The sequence below is a fragment of the Natrix helvetica genome, assembly GCF_964273705.1.
Source record: "Natrix helvetica genome assembly, chromosome: 4".
Classification (NCBI taxonomy): domain Eukaryota; kingdom Metazoa; phylum Chordata; class Lepidosauria; order Squamata; family Natricidae; genus Natrix; species Natrix helvetica.
In genome coordinates, this window is record NC_138550.1 from 74,677,355 (window position 1) to 74,700,329 (window position 22,975).

A 22,975-nucleotide genomic window follows, 5' to 3' on the forward strand; every position below is an offset into this window, starting at 1 on the left:
TTTCAGAACAAAATGCACTCTAGTAGATATGTAACCTCTAATGCTTTGTATAGTATTCTGAGGGCTGCATTAATAAGGTGGGTGGGACAGCTTTTTTTTATTATTTTCCTTTTTTTCTTTCCCAAAAATGGATTTTGTTCAAAATTGGGGATCAATTTTGGAATAAATTCTAGAAATGAAATGCCTTGTGTGTGTGATACTTATTGCTCTCCCTTGTTTTCCTTATGAAGATGCTATTAATTACCATATGTAAACTTAAATCTGATTTTCAAATACCTATAAGGGAGTAATGAGAAATACTCTACAAAGTTAAATTGTTTTGCCTGTTAGGCATAAATGATTTTGATCAAATAATACACAAAGTGGGAATTACTATTGTACTATTTCAACTATTGTTGAAAACTGAACTAGACTCAGTTTCATCCTGCAAAGATCAGTTGCAGTCATCTCTGCTCTGCATGTACTTCCATAAAAGCCTTTTTGTTCAGGTCAGATCATTCAAACACAAGTCTTCTAGAAGCTCAGGTTTTCTTCCAGAGATTCCAGGTTTTTAAAGTTTCAGTTGACAAAGACAGTGTGACATTGTAGAAATCACTAGGCCCCAAGGTCCTTGAATATTAACAATTTAATGGGTGTAATAAAGTAGTCCTTGACTTACAATCACAACTGACCTCCAAAATTTCCATTGTTAAACAAGGCAGCTAAGTGAGATTTACCTCATTTTATGATCTTTTTGGCCATGGTTGTTAAGCAAATCACTGCACTTGTTAAGTGAAATCATGCAGTCATTAAGCAAATCTGGCATCCCCCATTGACTTTGCTTGTCAGAAGCCATCTGGGAAGGTTTCAAATGATGATTATATGACCCCCACCCCCTAAGACAGTGCAATTGTTATAATACATTTAATAGCCCAGCTTGTTAATGTGATATTCTTCTCATATACTTTTGTTATATAGTTTGTAGTACAGGTAGTTTTCAACGTATGGCCATAATTGAGCCCAAAATTTGTGTTGCTAAGCAAGATATTTGTTAAGTGAATTTTGCTCCATTTTATGACCTTTCTTGCCAAAGTTGTTAAGTTTATCACTGCTGTTGTTAAATTAGCAACACAGTTGTTAAGTGAATCTGACTTCCCCATTGACTTTGTCAGAAGGTGAAAAGGGTATCACATGACCCTGGACACTGCAGCTCTCATAAATATGAACCGGTTGCCAAGCATGTGAATTTTGATCATATGACCATGGGGATGCTACTGGGGTTGTAAGAGTGAAAACTGTCATAAGTCACTTTTTTCAGTGCCGTTGTAACTCCGAATAGTTGCTACACAAAAGATTGTAAGTCGAGGACTACTTGTAAAAGAAAAGTTTAAGAAGATAGTGGCTAGGCTTTTGAATAGCTGAAATGCTTTGTGTTAATTAGCAATAGTTCATCCAAATATATACCTTAACCCTTTGCTGTATAATTTGTTTCTTTTTTAGTATATATTAAAATATGTGTACTTATTATCTTATTATATAGCTTCCCCGAACAAAAACCAGGATGGACAATAAGGGATTAAGTGGATGATACCTGCCACATAGGCTACAGCATAACCATTTAAACAGTCATTGTCATTTGTCATTAGTATGCAATATAGTAATGTAACCTTTAGGTAGTAATTCTTACAGTAAGACTTACTTACCATTAAATATAAGTAAGAGTTTTCATTGATCACTGTTGCTTTGGTAGGGAGTTTGTTTTGTTATATTTATGACTGTTGTATCTGGACTGAAAAATTTGGATAGCTACAACAGCAACAGACTCTGAAGAGATAAAACCAAACCAAATCTTTGTTATGATTATAAACCAGGATAAACAAAGAGAATTTTCTAGAGGTTGTCTAGATTTCTACAGTCCATATGATAGCCATATTACCGTATTTTTCAGAGTATAAGATGCACCAAGGTTTTGAAGAGGCAAAATTTTTTTTAAAGTTTTTGCATTCTGCAAATCTCCCCAAAACAGCCCATTTTTCGTGAAAATGGGCTCGTTTCTTTCAAAAAAAAAGACATGAATAGCCTTAAGGGGGCTTGTAGAGTGTTCCTGGGGGGTGCCCCCCCCCAAAGGAGCAAAAACTGGCCCTTTTCGTGAAAACGGGCCTGTTTTTTGTCAAAAAAATTGCATGCATAGCCTTTAGAAGGCTTATAGAGTACTCCTGAGGGCTGGGGGGCCAAATTGAGCAAAAAACAACCCTTTTTTCACTCATTTCTGCCTTCCCCAGCCCTTAGGAGCTCTTTGAAAGCCTTCTACAGACTCTGCGCAGCCATTTTAGTGAAGTGGGCAGGGTTTCGGGAGGCAAAAAATTCTGTATTCAGTGTATAAGTCGCACCCAGATTTTCAGCCTCTTTTTTGAGGGAAAAAGTTTCATCTTATACTCCGAAAAATACGGTATACCATTGCTTGTATTTAATATTTTAAATTTAAATGTAATGCTAATGTTTAATTTGATTTAATGTTACATTGTGTTGTTTATAGATCTTAGGCCCCAAGATTCCTGGCAAGCTCCTACACCTCTATTTCAACAACCACCACAAAGATTTGACAGGTATATATATTCTGCAAAATATATTTTAGGTTTTGAAGTAACTGTTTTCCTTTATGATATTTGGAAAGTTTGGGGTAAGTTATAATTTCACCTTTCTTCTTTTTTGTTCTTAACGGTAATGGTTTCTGTCTAGTTTTTGTTGTTGTTGGATAAATTTTTTAAAGGAAAACCTTTTCCATGAATATATTAGAAATTTAATTTTGATGGGATGTTGCATTCTTCAGATTTGGCCCTTATATTGTTGAAGCTTTTACAGCACTGAATTTCAGCACTGGCAGATCAGACCTGCATTAGGTTCTGGATAGGCTAAACAAATTTCTTTTTAATAGAGTTGTGAAACTTAATGAGGCATAACTAATGGTGGTCCACTTTTATCAGCTCTGTGTTGGAACTAGAGTATTAGCACAGACCAGCCATTGATTCTTGCTACAGACCTCTTGAAGTCCTAATCAGCTTCTTTGGTACAGCTTTTTCAGACCTGACAAGTCTATTGTAGGGCTGTGTCACTATAGGTCAGTAGTTATTAGTTGCTACTGAAAACAGTTTCTTTAACTACTTAAGACTGAACTGAATTAAATACAGGAGGGACTCTGGGGAGGATTAAGGAATCTGCAGTCCAATAAGTACCATGGAACAGAGAGAATGTGACATGGTTTGATAATAAGGGATGTCTTGTATATGTGTCCTTCGGTGAGAAGCTGAATGTGTGTCCTTAAAACCAGATATCCTGGAATATTTGTCATTAATTTATATCTATATTATAGAATAAGATTGTACATTTAAAATTATTGCTAATTTAAACATATTTTCACACATCGTTCCATAGTAAAAGAAAAGAAGTCATAACAAAATATATTGCTTTACTTCCCAATTCATTGCAATTTTTATTATATTCAGTGAATCACAGATTTAATTTTTCTGTATGATAAGGCAATATAATATTTCTAAACTGGAATGTCTTCATTAGTAAACTGCTCTGATGCTTTCATTGTAGTTTTTTTGTGACAAGGTTAATCTTTTCTTCAGCTATTTTATATTTAACGAAGAAAAAATATGTCTTGACTTGAGTAAAATTAGGGTAGCAGATAAAATATAGAGGAAATGACATGATTAAGATTTTAATTTTATACAAAGATAGAGAGTAGTATTGTTTTCTTTGGGGAGCTTGTTTATTTGTTCATATGTTAACTATGTTGTATTTATTCATGACAGGGAGACCTCTGTATCTCTCAGGATAATTAATTTTAAATTACATATTAAACTCATATATTAGTTTATATAATTTTCAGAATCTTTATTTCAGCAGTTTCCCTCCTACCGTGTTTCTCCAAAAAGACGACCCACCTTGAAAAGAAGCCCTACCATATTTTTGAGCGCATGGAATCTAATTAAACCCCACCCACAAAATTAGCCCTAATTAAGACCCAGGGAGGGGTGATAGTGGAGCTGCCCTACTTACCTGGCCTTGCACACCCCAACACCTGCCTCACCTTCTGCGGCCGCTTGCCACCACTCGCACGCATCGCCCTGGCCTTCATTTCGGCTTCTGATGCCTGCCAGACCTGGCCTTCTTTTTGGAGAAACACAGTATCTACCTACCAAAATATTTTTTCAAATAATAGTGGGTGTGATGTATTTAAGAAAGTAGTAGTTAATCACAGAAGACACATGCCTCAATGATAAAAACAAAAATGTAATATAAAAGTTTAGAAGTATTATATTCTACATTTTGTTCCCATTTATTATTGATGCCATTTTGAACATAGAAATTCCAGAACAATGCGGTGGAATATTCCAAAGTACATTTCTTGTATATTCTCTAGGTTGAGATTGCATGTTATTGGTGGGTCAAATGTATATATCCATTGTCTTCTCTTTTAAAAAAACACTTGGTAAACAATCCCAGATGCAGCAATTGCCAAATGAACAGTGGTGATTATCCAAAATGAAATTGTTCAGATGTCAGTAATCAGTAATCTCAGTTTAGTCAGTACTTGGATGGCAAACATGAGGAAGGAATTGTAGGATAGAAATATAATACATAACATTTCATTAAGGTGTGGTATTTTGACTGCTTATTAAATTATTTCTATTATTGGACTTCTTATATAATCAGTTGCAATATTTTTAATTAGATGATTTAAAGAAAATACGTCAAGCATAAATAAAAAAGAATAAAATACAGATTAATTAACAAGAGGTTTAAAAATATTATGGACATTATAGCTTTCCAGTATATCATTAGTTGGTTGTAAATAATGGAATATACTGTATTGTTTTAAAGGTCTAAGTATATTAATCTTTAAGATACAATGGAATATCAAGAACCTTGGTCATCCCAGGATAATTCACATTGTAAAATTATGAGCTATAATAAATTCAATCCAAATTACTAAGAACCTATTCTGATGTAGATAAGCCTGTAAAATTGAAATACAGATTCTCTGTATCTGACATATAATTCAGTTCAAACTAGAAACAATTATTATACAGGCAATCTTTGATTTATGACCAGTTAGCAAGCCTTCAAACTTCTGACAGATCTTCCTGGCGGGAGAATACTTATGCCCTGGATTCTAAGTTCTGCAAGTGACATGACCATTCTTTAGGCGCTAAACATCCAGGTCACACTTATGGCCCCTTTTCAATGTCCCATGGTCACACGATTGCATTTTATGACAGTTTTGCCAAAAACTGGCTTTTACTTCCAGTTTTCAACAAAATCGTGCTCATAGGGAGCTATTGATTCACTTAATAACCACTGTGTTCACTTAACAACCATGGATTCACTTAACGATTGCAGTGATTCACTTAATCATCACCACCAAAAAAGGTCTTAAAAGTGGATCAGTCACATGATCAACCTATTTTACGACAGTCATAAGTTACATCTGTGATGTGCAAGCTCCATTATGGTCTTAATGCAAGGATTACCTGTACTACAATGTAATTCATAGATACATTTCCAAAATTTTGGTTTCTCTATGGAGTATTATTTCAAGCGGGGTGACATTTTTATGGCCTAATTATAGATCTATGAATATTAGATACTGAGGTCAAATACAACTATATTCATAGTTGCTTTTGGTTGCTATAGATAAGACAATTGTAACTTGATGGATCTTCAGTTGGATCCAGCACCAATTTATTATACAAAACATATTTTAGAAAAAAAGTCATCATAGGTGAGGAAACAATCCATGTTTCCAAGATCACTACTAAGTGGAACTGTTTAGTTTTTTGGATTCACTTAGAAGGAACTGCTTTGAAACACATGGGAGCACAGCTATTTCATTCAATGCCTGAAATACCTATTTCTAGGGAGGCTTCCCCTGCAGATGAGCATTCCTGGAGACAGATATAACTTCTTTAATGAGGTGCTGTATTTGGGCTGCCATTTCATTCTGAAGCATCTCTTCTGGACTGAATCTGACCCATTCTACAGCTTTGCCCCTGAGCTCTCAACACTTCATAGAGCAATAATCCCTGCCTACTCACCACAGAAAATATCATTTACTAGTAGTTATCACTTCTAATCAGTGACCAAGAGAATAAAGTCCCTTCTTTTTAATGGGCATGCACTGTTGGAATATTGGAATCAGAGCACAAGGGTTTTACTTCAACTGGCTTCTCCTTGGCGAAAGAAGCAAAAACACGTAGAACAGTTTAGAATACTTCGCAGCTCTTTAATGGAAACACAGACTACAAGCTAACATGTTTCCTCCCACATTTCAAACCTACTTGCAGGATGGTTTGTGTATAAACAGGAGACAGAATTTGGAATTCGTTCTATCAATTTCATTCATCAGTCACTAACAGGGTGATGTCATTGGATTCAATGTGTTGTAAAGCTGTCTTTGATTCACCAAACCAAAAAGAGTTATTTGAATTCTTAGTTGTCTAGTTTTATAGAGGTCCAAAAGGAACTTCAAGAAATATTAACTCATTCTTAGACCACAGGCATGTAATTTCTGACAGATTAAATTATGGCCCAAATAGCAATCATTTAAGTGTATTCTCAAATGTGGTCTGATGTCTATTCTCCAAGCACTGTGTATATTGGTATCTACAAAATATTCTGCAGTTGTAAGAAATTGCCTAGCTAGCCAATTTTGTTAATCACCTTTATTAAACATCCAGTATTTAATGATCCAGTATTTTGCTTTTTTTAATGATCACATTGATTAACTTGTGTCTCAGGTTGCTCTTGGTGTTAATCTGTTTTTCTGAGGTTTCTGTGTGTGTGTATGTTTTTCTAATAAGTCATTTTTGTACACCTGTTGATGTGGACACTTGAATCATTTCTTGTTAGTGATTTAGTATAGTATTCTCAGTGATAATAGACATTGCATTTGTGTTCCCATATAAACTGTAGAGCAAATGTTGATCTGTCTATGCCAATTAGTGCTTATGTTGCTAGGTCACTGGTCAATTGAAACTGGCATCAAAAGAACTTTAAAAGGTTTCTTTCTGATCAGACCTCCTGACATATTGAGTAAAATAATAGAGATTTGTAGAGATAATAGCTAATACTCCTACCCTGGATTCAAACTACTCAGCAGTAAGAATTCATTTACAACCTGCAATTAATTAGAAAGAATATATTCTTAATTGTGGTCTGAATGTCCAGAGAATAAAGCTTTACTATTCCACTTGCTTATTCTTGATATTTTCTGATAATGTGATTTATCCTAAATCGATGCTTCAGATCACTGCATAGACACATGTTAAAAAGTCAGTAATGGATGGTTCCTATTGTCTTTATGAACTGTGTGTGAAAGATTTTTAAATCATTGTGTTTGTTGCTAATTTATATGTGAAAGTGAAAAACACATCATATTATAGAATATTATAGAATATTATAGAATATTTCATTTTTTCTGTATTCACTTCAAGTTCTATTAATAACGAAGGAATGACCTTATTCTAACGAACTAAAAAGGCTTCAATTGTTTGAATAAATTAGCTATATGCTAATCAGAACTGAAAAATGTAGTCAATTTTAATTATTTGCAAAACTATTGTTTTCCAATAAATAAAAATAATTATACTGCATAGCATATATCCGTGATGGCGAACCTATGGCACGCGTGCCACAAGTGGAACGCGGAGCCATTTGTCAGGGCACGCCAGGCGCTGCCCTGTCAGCTGGCCAGCGTGCATGCGCGCGCTGGCCAGCTGAGTTCACCTTTTTAAAAGCTATTTTTCGCCTTCCCCAGGCTCCAGAGGCTTTATAGGAGCCTGGGGAGGGCGAAAAGAGCCTCCCCCGCCCCCCGGAGGCTTCAGGGACCGTCCCTGAAGCCTTCGGAACGCTTAAAACCACCCTCCGAGCAAACCGGAAGTGACTTCCGGGTTGCTCGGAGGGTTGTTTTAAGCATTCCAAAGTCTTCAGGGACCATCCGAGGCTTCCCTGATGCCTTCGGAGCGCTTAAAACGATCCTCCGAGCAACCCGGAAGTCACTTCCGGTTTGCTCGGAGGGTGGTTTTAAGCGCTCCGAAGGCTTCAGGGACCGTCCGAGGCTTCCCTGATGCCTTCGGAGCGCTTAAAACGACCCTCCGAGCAAACCGGAAGTCACTTCCAGTTTGCTCGGAGGGTGGTTTTAAGCGTTCCGAAGGCTTCAGGGACCGTCCGAGGCTTCCCTGATGCCTTTGGAGCGCTTAAAACCACCCTCCGAGCAACCCGGAAGTCACTTCCGGTTTGCTCCGAGGGTGGTTTTAAGCGCTCCGAAGGCTTCAGGAACCGTCCGAGGCTTCCCTGATGCCTTCGGAGCGCTTAAAACGACCCTCCGAGCAACCCGGAAGTCACTTCCGGTTTGCTCGGAGGGTGGTTTTAAGTGCTCCGAAGGCTTCAGGGAAGCCTCCGGACAGTCCCTGAAGCCTCTGGAGGGCCTCCGAGGGGTCGGGGGAGGCTCTTTTCGCCCTCCCCAGGCTCCTATAAAGCCCCTGGAGCCTGGGGAGGGAAAAAATGTAAAAATTGGGGGGGTTGCGCATTGTGCGTGCATGCGTACTGGGGGGGTCGCGCGTTGCATTATGGGTGCGGCACGCCTGCACTCGACCCCCCTGCGCTCCCCCCACTTGTGGCACGCAAGCCAAAAAAGGTTCGCCATCACTGGCATATATCATCTCCACCTCTATTTTTGCCCCTTTTAGGAATTCTGGAGCCACTCCTCTTCTTGCCTGGAACCGCATGCCCCATTCCCAGGGATCACCATATCAGCAAAATCAATATCAAGGTCCAGGGGGACTCATGAATTACCCACAAAGGCCCAGTGATCAGAGGGAACGTGGAAGACAGGTAATTTTTGAAAAGTGTGATTTCTGTGTGGTTCCCTAAAAGGATGTGATTCACTTAACAGCAACCATAAAAATGGTAAAAAATCACCCGGTTGTTTTGGCTTACAACCACAACATAAATCAAACTCCAGTCCCAATTTTGGTTGTAAATCAAAAACCTCTTGTATAAACAACATACTTGTCATACAGATGGTCCTGGCTTAATGACAACTCATTCAACAACTCTTCAAACTTGCAATGAAGGCAAGTGAATGGTACTTACAACCAGTCCTTGGATTTCCAGCCTTTGCAGCATGCCTGTCATCATGTGTCCACAATCCAGGCCCTTCGCTCGTGTCTCACAATTATATCACAATGCCCTGCAGTCACATGGTTGCCATTTGCAAATTTCTTTGCCAGGAAAAGTTTGCAGGGGGATGCAAATGACAATCATGTGACTACAGGGTATTCTGGCTTATTGACCTGCAGTGATTCATTGAATGACAGCAACTGGGAGTATTGGAATTCCCTTCATGAAGCAGTGCCATCACATGATATAGTGCTTTATGACCATGTCACTTAGCAACAGCAATTGTCCCAATAGTTGACATTAACTGAGGACCATCTGTATTTCCTTGTCTTTGCTTGCTGTATTACACAATAATATTTGGATAGGGGTGTCACTTTTGGATAAAAGCTGGGAATTTATAAAATAATTCTGTATTATTTATTTTTGCAGGGTTATGGAAGACCTTATCCATTGCCACCCTCATCTGGAAGATACAACTGGAATTAGGCTTCTGCCACTTTCCACTCTTGTTTTTATAATCATATAGATCACCTGGATAATTTTTGGGTGGATAAGCTTTCTTTTTAAGATGTGTACATTTTTACTAGTAAGATTTGATATTATGGCTGTTTTGATTTACAATTGTACTTCAGAATAGGAGCAAATGTTCTGATCTGATGAAGGAGAAGTACAGGTCTGTCTTTACCAAGAGTAGAGACTTTATTACATTATATTGCCAATGCTGTTCACATCAGGGTTTCCATTAGCGCACACACCAGAGAATGCATTGTTAAGAAAAATAGCAATGGAAACATACATACAAATTATGTAACTCTGGACCTTGTCTTGCAAAGCTTCAGCACAAGAGTTAAAGACTTCATTGGTATTTCTTTTTAAATGCTTCATTTTAATTTCTTCCTTTAAGATATGGTTATTGAATTTCCCAAGTAAATATTTCAGCTTTTATAGCATCATGTTGTTTATTTCATATTGTAGCATTAAAAAGAATAGGAATTCTTGGGTGTAGCTCAATCAAGATTGTATTTTATCAGTTTACATGAAAAAATATGAATTGGTGAATTTTATACACAGTAATTTTATGTACTTTTTTGTCTCTACTCCAATCAAAAGCAGTGCGTGTGAGCCTTAAGTTTATCTAAATCTTACCTTGCTTAATGACATTTATACTGCATGTATATACAAATACAAAGGTGAATAATATGTGGTTGCCCATATATTGCTGAATTACTATTCCAATAAGTGTAGCTACACGGCCAATACTGAAGAACGTTTTGTTTCTGCAAATATCTGAAATTCCTGTTTGTTGACTAAATGTTATCGACACTATTAGTTACACATACCTTCTTTCAACAAACGTTTCTTGCCAGAACTAGAGGAGCACAAGATAATTCTATATGGGACATGTTAGCGAAAGATACTGTAAATCCAGTAACACAGTTGAATCCCACATTTCTTTCAAGAAAGCATTGAAAATATCGTATTTTTCGGAGTATAAGACGCACGAGTATAAGACGCACCAAGGTTTTGAAGAGGCAATTTTATTTAAAAAGTAGGTAGGTAGATAGAGGGATAGAGTGGGAGAGAAAGAAAGAGAAATACGGTAGGTAGGTAGGTAGGTAGGTAGGTAGGTAGGTAGGTAGGTAGGTAAAGGGATAGAGAGAAATATATATATAGAGAGAGAAATACAGTAGGTAGGTAGGGAGAGAGAGTGTGTAGATAAGTAGGGAGAGGGATAGAGAGAGAGAAATATAGATAGATAGGGAGAGAGTGGGTGTAGGTAGGTAGGTAGGTAGGTAGAGGGATAGAGAGAGAAATAAATACAGTAGATAGGGAGAGATAGTAGGTAGGTCGATAATAGAGGGATAGAGAGAGAGAAATACAGTAGATAGATAGGGAGAGAGAGTGTGTAGGTAGGTAGGTAGAGGGAGAGAAAGAGAAATACAGTAGGTAGGTAGGGAGAGACAGGTAGGTAGGTAGGTAGGTAGATGTTTCCAGGTGTATTTATCCATGTGCTGGAGAAGGAAACTTTGTTTCTGTTGGCACAGCACTTGATCAATGTAATTCTCATCAGTTAAAGAGCTTTCCAAAGGGGGGGGGAGTTTTGCACTCAGCAAACCTCCAAAAAACAGCCATTTTTCGCGAAAATGGGCCCATTTTTTTCAAATAAAAGGCATGAATAGTCTGGGGGGGAGCTTGCAGAGTGCTCCTGGGGAAGTGGGGGGGGGGAAGAGCAAAAAACAGGCTATTTTTCACGAAAACGGGCCTGTTTTTTGTCCAAAAAATTACATGCACAGCCTTTTGGAGGCTTATAAAGTGCTGTTGGGGAGGCAAAAAACGGCCCATTTTTGCTTATTTCTGCCCTCCCCAGCCCCCAGGAGTTCTCTGAAAGCCTTCATAAGGCTATGCACGGCCATTTTGGTGAAGGTGGCGGGGCTTCAGGAGGCAAAAAATGCTGTATTCAACGTATAAGACACTCCCAGATTTTCAGCCTCTTTTTTGAGGAAAAAAGGTGCGTCTTATACTCCGAAAAATATGGTAAGTTGCAGTTTAAAACTGTTAAAATTTAGAAGAAATTGCATATTTGGGCTTATTTGTATATTCTCTTTCAATAGTTTTTCCCTGTACCTATAAATGAGCTGTCAAACGTCCAGGATTAAGAGAGCACTGTGGTGTTACTTCCAAGTGCAGTATACTTTGATATATTTTGAGATAGTCATCTAAATTAGCTATTGAGAAATTGAATGATGAATACGCACTTTGCCTTCTAGACCTTAGCACAGATTTAATTTAAAAATGAAGAGTTTTAACCCAGGTTCCAACAAAAATGGTAAGGAACTCCTTATTTTAAAAATGCTTCATATTTTTCTAAGCTTAAAGGGGTAGAGTTCTTTCAAATTGAACTCTACTCCTGGGACTTAATGGCCTTGGTTCAATTCTTATAATTTTACAGGATGATACAATAAATTTTACTGATTTTTTAAAAACTGTATATAGAAAATGGGCTGAGAAGAAATATATTCAGACAAAATAATTCCATTCTAGCATCTCTAGATTCCATCATTCCCCTTGCTTGCCTGATTTAAGAGTTTAAATGTATTTAGGATGGAACTAGAATTAAATTGTCATTCTGTGTTATAGGAATTGCTGACACATTTGTAATATTGGAATAGTATTCATCTGTAGGAATAATTTTTGATATTTGAAAACAACTACAGCCACTCTTTGATTAGCAACTGCCTCAAGAAATATTTGCAAATTTGTCAATAGTAAAAAGAAAATCAATTTCTGACTAATGCACACACTTAAATCAAATTTCTGTTCCTGTCAGTGCATGCCAGAATTGAGAATAATGCTGGCATAGCTGCACAAGAAAATTTTATATTTACCTGAATGAGACAGCAATCAGCAATCTTCACAGCATCTCTTTCTCTCTCTCATTCTCTTAACTAACATTTTCCTTAACAACAAAGAACTGATTGCAGTTGTGGAAGAGAAGCAGAGAAGATGTATATATAGTTCTACTGAAGTGCTTAGGAATGCAGATACTTGCTCTAGAAACTAATATTGTCATGAGATGAAAAGGGGTGAAATACATAGGTGATTATATGCTAATTTCTGGACTAACATGTTGCTTACTTTGAGTAGAGACCTAAGCACTTATATGCACAATCAGTGTTTACTATCTTCAGCACTTATTACAGGATAGCATATTTACACACGCCATGGAAGATATGAGCCAATAAAAATGGCAACATTTCTAAAATTGTACTTATTGGTTGAATCAGAATAATAGAAGCAGGGCTGAATTCAAATATTCACCAATTCTCACTTGTACAAATGTCAAAACAGTTTACATCTTTATTGGATAATGTTATAAAATAACCCAGTAAAAAGACCCTAAATGTTAGTTGGGAACTTTCACTGAAAAGTTAACACTGGAAAAAAAGGGATTCAAAGTATGGAATGCTGCCATGGGCAGATAAATCCCCAGGACAGGCATCCTAAACACATTTATGTTCTTAAGAAAAATGGATTTTACCTAGGTGAACAAACATTTCCTTCACTGTTCCAACAATCACTGACCCTTTTTATATTCTGTGTTTTTCCTATTTTTGAGATAACATAAGCACTTCACTTTTGCTATTAAGAGTCCTGGCCATTGTGTACAAATAATTGTACTAATCTCCACCGTTCTGGAATAAGAGATCCTTTTAGACAACATGGAAGTCTAAAGTTGGAATGTTTACAGTGAAGGCTAGGGAGTAGAGGATGAAGTGAAAACAGCACAAGTTGCCAAAGGCTCTTGCCAAAAAAAATGCAGGTTGATAGCAATTCACAGGACTTGGCATCAACTATTTACTTTCTTGTTGCCAACCTACACGGTTGTCTAGGAGAGAGATGCCTATAAAGAAGTGTTTCAAAGTGCAAGGAACCTCTTTGATCTGGAATTTCGTCCCAGGAAACATGAAGGAGCAGATTTTAAGAGACAGACTCTAGGAGACCTGTGCATTGTGCAAACAAGGATTAAGATCCAGTAGAATTTGTGTTCTGTCCTAAAGCTTTAAGAGAATTGTAAGTCAAATCATAGCATATTGCAATAATGAAAATATTGAGCCTAAGACTTCTGCATGCATCTATAATACTCATTTATGTAGTTGGACTAACAAGTAAATGTTTGCATTCACATATAAACTAAGAACCGAAGTCCCCCATCTTTAGTTACTCTCATTCAGAGAGGCTACGTGAATAGTACAAATTATGGGACTAAATATGTCGTGAATGGACTATTTCAAGATGCTATGGCAGCAAACAGTTTGCTATACACGTGCGATCGATGGAAAGCAGCAACCAGCCGCGCCCCTCCGGGAAGAATGCGCCTTAAGACGAGTTACCCTTTAGCTGTGGGCTTTCCAAATAATCATTCACCCAGAAATGGCTTTTGCCAGGGGTAAACCTACGTTCCCGTCTTCAGTCTGGCCGCTTTCGGGCTCAGGATGGGCTCTAGGCCGCATCGCTGTTCTTCCTTAACACCCTGATTTGCGATCCAAAGGAGACAGGGCCTTCCCGCCAAAACCGATCACTTCCAAAGATGCGCGCTTTCTGCTTCCCGCCGCCGCGATTGGCCCAGCAGCCTCCCCCCCCCCCGACCGAGATCGCTTGCAAGGGAAGAGGCCCAACTATGGAGGCGGGGGGTCCGCCTCCTTTCTGCCTCCAGGGCCTCTTTGCTGACGGAGCTGACAGTCCTTGAGTGTCTGGGCGGCCATCGAGGTCTTCCCATAAACAAGGCTGCCGCCTCCTCCTGTGGGAGTCTCGTCTCCCCACCCATCCCCCGCGCGCTGTGGCCCCAAGAGTTGCAGCGGACTTGCGTCCATCGCCGCAGAGGAACTTTGGGAGGTTCTTTGTTCCCACTTGAGACCCCTTCCTCGCCGGGCCGCTCCAAAGACACTTATTCCCCTCTTCAGATAATGAGCTCCGCGAAGGCTGCCCGGCTTGTCTTCGCCTTAAAAGCCTGGCGAGCACTAATTGCCGGAGAAAACCCTTTCTTTCAAACGCTCTGAAAAAATGCTGCAGCTGAATGGGTGGAAAGCTTTTCCCTGGGCTTCGTGAGAAGGAGAAGTGCTCGCGGCTCTCCGCAACGGGCCAGCTTTGCTTTTCATTAGAAGAACCTTTAAGTTTGAAAGCAAATTAGGAAGAAATGCTTAGGGGAGGTAGCTATCCAGGTTTCGCTTGCTTGCTTGCTTGCTCGCACAGAAAGGCGTGGAGGCCACTAATTTCAGTACTGGCAGCCTAACTGCCAGTATAAGCGACGGGACTTCGGTTCTAGTGCGGAGTTAACTCTGTCTCTGGGCTTCATCGATTTGAGATACGTAGTTAAATTGGCGGGGATATAGCATATATCGGTCTGCTGAAATGAGGTATTTGCGCAAAACAGCTCTCTCTCTCTCTCAATCCAGCATCCACGTCTTGGGCATTAAGAAGCCTTCCGGGGTTTTTTGGGGTGGTGGTGGTGGTGGTGGTGTAAAATGTACGAAACGACTAGGATTAAAATTAGACCTTTAGCCCCCACGTAAACTGTAAAGCTGTTGTGGGGCTACTTTAATACTTTTTATTCATTTTGGATAAACTTAGCTTTGAACAAAATAGTTTCTTAGTAAGATTTTGTTTTTAAAAGTATCACTCAGTTTCGCCATTTTCTCACCTTTCCATCTAGCTTCTTGTTCTGATATTCTTTTTTTTAAAAAACCGTAGGAATTAAGATGCTTTTTTTGTGGCTTGGAGTCTACCAATATATTAGGCACCAGAAAATTATTCGACATCTCCATTCCTTCAAGTTCTTGAAATGGGAAAAGCCTCGAAAAGAATTTCTACTTGAAGTAATACCTTCAAAGCATTCAAACTCTATTGTCTGCTGTAAAATTTTGCTGCTCAAATGTTCACCGAGCCCTGCAGCCCTAGCCCACCTGCACCTCATTCTTGCCAAGCAAATTCTTCTTTCCAATGATTTTCGGCCTGCCTATGTAAATAAAATTGGGTGAATGAGCTAGCTACAGTACTCCTTTCAGAGAAAATCTTGCAATTTTGAAAACCTGGCACCTTCCTAAGTTTAGGTCTCTTCTGAATGGAGAGGGTGGGGGGCTTGTTCCAAGCTTTGGTCTGCTGAAATGTATATTCTCACCTGTTCTATTATTAGGTTCAATGGGACTCCTCTTCGAACCATTTTAGCAACATTCCCTTACCAGAGCGCTAATTCAGATTGTTTCCTTTGGCGAAAACAGGAGAGAAGAGACAATCTTCTCCCCTGTTTTTGCCAAGGAAACCATTTGAATCCGACTTGATAAAATGCTAAGGAACAGGCTCCCAGATTCATATGTAGCCCAATCTAATTCCCCCGTTACAGTATTTACAAATTAGTTCTACAAAGAATTGAGTTTGAAGCCAACTCAGCCATATTTAGGAATTAAATCCATGCTGCAATCTCATGCTTACTCAGGAGTAACTATCTCCAAGGAACTTAGTTCTTGGCAAATGCGCATTATAGTACAAAGCAGTCACATAAAAGTAGGCAAATAAGCAGTTAACATAAATTCTGCAAATTTCTGTCTTGAAGTTAATGGTTCAAATAATCTGTTCCCTACAGTCCCAGGTCCTGTATATTTACTATTTTGCATGTATTCCCTGCTGTTTCTTTCCCCCTACAGTCTTCTCTCTCCTCCTCTAATAGTCTTTATTCTTTAATATTAAAGAAAAGTATAGTTAGAAAAAGAGGGGGGGGGGAGAGACCTTACATCTTTAATACATAACTTAGGTAGCTAAGTTGGTCCAAAGAAAGTGAGCGACTTTCTTACTACACAAGAAAATACAATGGTGTTCTTAAGTAAATAGCTAAACTATGTTTTGTCCATCATTTATTCAACATAATAAATACAATAACAAAAGGGCAATGGAAAAAGATAATTGGACTACAGCACAATCCTACATGTGTCTATTCAAAAGAGATGCTGTTGCACCCAGTAAGGGTACCTCCGGAATATATAGAAATAGAGGATTAAATTTAGATTACAATCTTAGCATGGTTACTCAGAAATAAATTCCACTAAATCCAACCAGTCTTCTAGAAGTGCTTGGAATTATAGACTAAAGCTATTTCGAACTGATGCCTGGGCTTTGTAAGCAAGTATTTTTTCAAAGAAAGTTTTACTCAGATAATAGTGCAGCCCTGTATTTGTTTCAAACAAACCTCAAAGTGTATAATCCAGTGCAATTCTATAAAAAGTATTCCTCCTGAATTGATATTCGGTGTTCCAAGATGTTGAAGTATATAAGGCATTTGATCACTTTTGTGTGTAGACTCTAAACTTTTGCAATAAAATTAGTTCAGCTTAGAATAATTTGGTCCTACTACAAATTCCCATTAATTGTACTAGTTCCCAAACCTGAGTTTTACACGATTCTGGGAATGATTACAAGAAATGAAGTTCTGCTGTGATCCATTGCTTTTACTTCTGAATAGGTTAACAATCCAAAATCCTTCAAAAAGACACAATCCAGCGAATGATATTTTAAAATCCACTATTTTAAGTGAAATTCTAAGCATATACACTCCAAAGTTAAACCTCATTTAATACAATGAAACTTCCTCTCAGACGAATGTTATCTCATATACTTTTATTTAGAAACTTAAAACAAAATATAAGACAAATGTATCTGAAATTTTGGTGGTGTGCACTGGCCACTTCTAAGTTATAGCAGTGGAACTGGTTCCTGCTGTCTGCATAATCGAAAGTAAATATTACTACTCTGAACGAAAATATTTATCCCCGACTTTTTGCTCATCTGAATCAAGGTCTCATCAAACCTCTCACCCGCATCCTCTAGCCTTGTCTTTTGCACATTCCAAAGGGAATTTTTCCTTCACTTACTTGAAATGAATGGGAGCTGGACAACAGCTCTGCAGTTGTTTTCTTTAAGTTCCTATGCTGAATGACTTAACCTAGAAAAAAAAAAACTATTTGAATCAGAAACAAAAATGCTTTGGACTATGGTTCTATTAGGATTTGCAAACTGGAATATTAAAGAATTATAGGCTGCCGCCATACACCTGAAACCGAGATTTTCACGGAATGGGGGAAATTCTGATCTTTGGTGTCTCCCTTAATTGAAGTTTCCATAAGAAAATTTCTTGTTTAAAAATGTTTAAGTTTTTTTGTTATTCCTAATATTTGCATGAATTCCACCAATTGCTTTCCTAACTATTGTAAATCATGAGTAGATTCTGATTCAGACTTTACTCAATTTGTATTCCTTTCAAGGTGGTCAAAGTGATCAGCCAAATCTTTTTTCATGTATTAAAATATACATCTCAAAACAAATGGAATTGCAGCTCCCCTAGGAGAAAAATATTGTTGGGTTGTTCCGGATCAAACAAAAAATATTATTCACCAATTGTGTGACAATTAAAACTAAATCAATCATAGAAACTGGATTAGAAAATACCTTCATTTCTTTTTTAAAATGTAAGCAAATAAACAATAATATATATGTAATGACTGACAATATTTTGTAAAAGCGTCGCTCGGGGCCAGATCAAGGTGCGATGTGGCTGTAATCTTGCACATAATTGAGACTGCTTGCGTTTAAGGGGTTTTAAACAGCCTTTCCGAAAAAGCAGTCTTCCTAACTACCCCAACGTAACCTTCCTGGATTCATTTATCCTATAAAATGAGTATAAGATAGCAGCCCAACTATTGTCACAATTTGAGCTTTTCGGGGTATAGTACTTTATACTCATAGAATCTGTTAGGAGTGCAGTCTGAGAAAAACTCGTGCAAAAGTGTTTTCCGTTTCCTCTTCAGCCTCTCACAGATTGCATTTTGGCTAATTCCTTCTTTTTTCTTGATATGTTTTCTACACCTCCAGCTAAATAATTCAAAGATTTTTTTTTACTGATTCTGCACCTTGTCAACACTATCTTTTCCTTCGATTAAGAAACCACTTAGCAATTCAATCATTTTTACAAGCATTAAAGATTAAAACGATTAGAGGTAGGTGCGCCCTTTCGCGAAGTTTGTCCGTGCTCTTTCTTAGCTCCTTCTGCAGGAAAACTCCTTGCCACATTGAACCTTTGATAAGAAATCCACAGGGAGGCAACATTATTTTTGCTAAGGACGATTTCATCTTCGTTATTAGCCAATTTGCCTTTTATTGGAATGGATTGTAGTTTGCATTACAGTTGATGTTTGCCAGTCATACAACCGAATCCCTACTAGATAATAGTTAACAATAAATCTTTGTTATTTTTTCCTCTCTTAAATATGAACCCGAGATTCAACGCTTTTTTAAAAAAAAATCATTACCGGGTGCAACGATACAAGTAGGTCTCCTCCCCTCCCTTCTCCTCTCTGCGAATGTCGCCCCTTCTCTTTTGTGAAAATGGCGGATAATGTTCGCCAGTCGACCTCGAGTTACAATTCAATCAGCTCTCAATCAGTAATAATGAGATTGCACTTAAGGGGTTCCCAGATAAAATTATTATTAGCATTATTTGTAGTTCGGTTTGATTCACCAGAAGTAAGCTGCACTTCAGGAGGCGGTTGTTGATCTTGTTTAGTTGCCTTTCTCAGCTAGGTGCGCAGGGAAACCTTGCTCCAACCAACATCTGGAGATACCCTCTCCACTTCGGGAATTGTCTCGGAGGAAATGGGGCCTTTCCCCCTTCCCTGAAGCTGTGGAGAGGGACCTACTGTACAGAGCACCTAACAACGTTCCCCACCTGTTTTGTTTTGTTTTTTACACTTGGCCATCGAAGGCACCGTGTGGGTCGCCGTGTCTACTGGCTTCGGGTGGCCAGAGCAGCTGAGGGTGAGCGGGAGGACTGGTGCGGGAGAAAGGCCCTTTTTCCTCTGCAATGCCCAATTTAGCAGGGAAGATTCCCTGCCGAGGTTGAACCCCGAAGGGGAAGGAAAGAAGCCAGGGGAGCTGTCGATCCAGGACGCCATACTAGAAGGAAGAAGATGCACCTCGACGATTCGCTGGGGAGGAGGGCTTATTACCACGTCCGCCCGTAGAGCAAGCTGGCATTGACCAGGCCGCCACTATAATCGACAGCAGCCGCCTCCATCTGTGCCAGAGAGCTCACTTGACCGTGCAAGGAAGGGGGGCTGGGAGACATCTCCTCCAGGTCCGGGGCTTGCCCCAGCGAGGTCCCTTGCGTTTGCGGGTGCTGGTGCTGAGCAGCGCTCCCGCCTGCCCCGCTGCTGCCACCGGCCCCGGAAGCTTGGCCGGCGGCGGCTTGGCCGGCAGCGGAGGCGGCTGCGCTGTGCGGACAGGGCTTGCCGTCCTTGACCAAGACGGGCACCGCCACGCGTCTCGGAGATGCCGCTTGTGTTGGGGCCGGCGGCTGGCACAGGCCAGGTCCCTCCGGTGGCTGTTGCTGTTGCAGCTGTTGAGCCGCCTTGTCTTTGGCTTGCCGCTTCATCTTGTAGCGGTGGTTCTGGAACCAGATCTTTACCTGGGTGGGAGTGAGATGGATTAGGCTGGCGAGGTGCTCCCTCTCGGGCGCCGAAAGATACTTCTGCTGCTTGAAGCGCCTCTCTAGTTCATAGACCTGCGCCTGCGAAAAAAGCACCCTCCTTTTCCTCCGCGGAGCGGCGTGAAGACCGGGGGCCATGGATTTGGCAGCCTCCGCGATTCCTGACAGAGTTCCCATGCCGGCCATGTTCATGGCCCCGGAGGGCCCCATCAGCCTGGAAACTGAGCACACGGGGCACAAGTTAAAAGAAGTTATCTCCAAGGCCAAGAAGCAGGGAAGGGGCGACCCTGAAGACAGAAACCAGCGGTCATAATTACCGGTGGTATTTTAAAATAACTTTAATATTAGCGGTTCCTCTCTAAGACAGAAGAGGACCCTCTTTTCCTCACCTCTCGGCCCTGGGATTCTCTGAACACATCCAACAATTCTTCTTTTTCCCACTACAATTGGCCCCCAAACTCGGGATTTTCTCTGGGAAAAAGACACTTGAGGAAAAACACTATCCCAAAGAGGGCTTCATATGGGACGCCCTTCAGAGCACACACCTCCACCCACCCCCGGCAAAGAGAATCCCCCCAGCTGATCCAGTCCCTCCCTCTGTCGCCCCTCCCCGCTTACTCGTGGGGTATCGGGGATCCGGGTTGGCTCCATACCAGCCGGAGGCTGCTGTGCTGCTGCGCACGCTGTCTGGATAGGACGCCAGGTCGCCCACGTTGCCCAGCCCGCCGTTGCAATAGCCGGCCACCGAACCGTGAGCGAACTGCGAGACCCCCGCGTGGGCCATGGGGTGGTAGGCGGCAGTATTGTGGCCTGCCATGGGATGCTGCTGCTGGGACGGGAGGGCTGAACTTGAGGTCTGGCGGTAGGCGGTGGCGCCCACTCCCACGCCCAAAGGTACACCCAGGCTACCCTCCATGGCGCCGAACTTCTTGTAAGTCTCGTCCATGGGACTCAGGATGTCGGAGACGGAAAAAGGAGTCGTGTGCTTGGGGCTGAGCGACATGGCTCGCCGGGCAGCCCCTGGGCTCCCTTCCTGATCGCCCGGCGGACGCTGCTGTTGAGTCCAGAGAAAAGGGGGGTTGAGCGCCGCCGCCGCGCGGGAACCCGGCAGGGGGAGGAGGAAGAGAAAGGGGGGCGTCGCGCCAGCCCTCCCTTCCCTTTCTCTCTAGCTAGCGTTTATTTTAGACCGGCGGCGCCAGGTTTACGACAGATACCACGGGGGCGGAGCCACAACGCTGCCCCCAGCCGCCAGCCCCCTCCCCACTCTGTCTCAGTCCTGGATCCTTTGCCTGGCGCCCTCTCCAGCAAGGGAGGGGTTCCCCGAATCTCCATTCTCAAAGTATGAGAAGATTGGAAGAGCCCCTCACAATAGCTCTTCATTCCTGCGCTCCGCGCCGGGAGGACAGTCCAACAAGGTGTGGCGGGGGTGGGTGTGGCGGGGGTGGGCGGGCTGGTGGGCTCCCTCCCCATTGGCGAGTGTTGCCAAAGAGCCTTTCTCCCCCCCCTCCCCAGCGAGGTCGGGCTCCCGACTGGAAGGGTTTCTTTCTTTCACCGTTCCCGCACCGGTGGGAGATACTTAAGAGGGTATCCAACAGAATATCCTGAAGCCTTGGCCACTCTGATCTGGAAGGCCAGCGGTGTCTCCATTAAGAGGGTGAATCACTCCTTTGGGCTTCCTAGTACAACGTGGCAGTAAAGGGTGTAGTGTGCTGAACTACAAGGACTTGCTTGAATTAGTTGACTACAAGATGGGGAACCATCCCAACTTCTTTTGAAGAAGTAAGCAGTCTGAAAAGCGGGGAAGGTAGGTAAAAGAGTGTTTTAATAGTACGTGAGACTCTTCCGCTCCAGGGGCCTCGGCACGATGGGAACTGCCGTTCCACACATCTGGAAAACTTCGAACTGGGATACAGTAACTGCACGGCGCCCAAGAAGACCCAAGAATGCGGACACGGCCTCGGGAAACCGAAGGATGACATTGGCGACAGAATAACAGGATAAAGACAAGAGTCTCCCGGGCAGCTCCCGGGCAGCGAGCAAGACTGTCACCACGGGAATCCTGCCAAAGAGTAATATTGCTTCCTGTCTACGACAGAGTTGATCCCAGAGCTTCGTGATGCTGATACCGTTTGGGAGGAAATCCCATGGTAATACACAGGCTTTGTTCTGGCCTTATCCTTAAGAGAGGGCTACCTGTCCCTAAAGACGTCCTCAACTATTGAAGTTTCTAAGTGAAAAGAGACCTCTGCTCATCGTAGATAATTGTATAATTGTACCAAGTCCCTGGGAATCCTCTTTTTCCCTTGTAATTGGGAGAACCAGACTGACTGGGAAACACACACACACTCACCCCAGATCAATAACAATAATAAGCAAACAAATAATAAATAAAACCAACTTAAGGCATACATTTAATAAATGAACAAATAATAATGCATTTGTTACTGAGCAAACATTGGGCTGAAAATATTGGCCCCCAACCAGCAGTTGAATACACGTGCTTTACAAGACTCACAATGTTATCCATAATCTGGGCAAGACGGTTCTTTTTATTAAAGAGAGAGGGCTGAGAGGTGCATTAAACCACTGATGAAGAAAGCCAAGTAGAGGATGCAAAAGTACTTTGCCTATCGCGGCAGAAGTCCATCTACAACCGGTGAACAATGTCCCGGGAGAAAAAGAATGAGTTTCCATTAAATAGCTGGACTTCCTGAAACTTGCAGCCGAAGAGAGCCAGTGACTGGAGAGATGTTAACCATCTACGCGATATAAATCAGA

At 40.9% G+C, this 22,975-nt stretch overlaps 2 protein-coding genes across 3 annotated transcripts in view; one reads left to right on the plus strand and one right to left on the minus strand.

Annotated features, from left to right (window-relative positions):
- XRN2 (5'-3' exoribonuclease 2) overlaps positions 1 to 10,242 on the plus strand; it is a 69,807-nt gene extending 59,565 nt beyond the window's left edge. For both annotated transcript variants that reach the window (XM_081950501.1, XM_081950502.1), the window contains exons 28-30: positions 2,516 to 2,585; positions 8,736 to 8,880; positions 9,598 to 10,242. In XM_081950501.1, coding sequence (XP_081806627.1) covers positions 2,516 to 2,585; positions 8,736 to 8,880; positions 9,598 to 9,654 — 272 coding nt within the window. In that variant the 3' untranslated portion in view covers positions 9,655 to 10,242. The remainder of the gene's footprint in view (positions 1 to 2,515; positions 2,586 to 8,735; positions 8,881 to 9,597) is intronic.
- A 9,472-nt stretch (positions 10,243 to 19,714) lies between these two features.
- On the minus strand, positions 19,715 to 21,203 carry NKX2-4 (NK2 homeobox 4; the record flags this gene model as incomplete). Its single annotated transcript, XM_081949898.1, has 2 exons — positions 20,816 to 21,203; positions 19,715 to 20,418 (listed from the first exon to the last, which is right to left on the minus strand). The coding sequence occupies exons 1-2, from the start codon at positions 21,198 to 21,200 to the stop codon at positions 19,715 to 19,717; spliced, it is 1,089 nt and encodes a 362-aa protein (XP_081806024.1). The 5' UTR covers positions 21,201 to 21,203.
- Between the last annotated feature and the right edge of the window lie 1,772 nt (positions 21,204 to 22,975).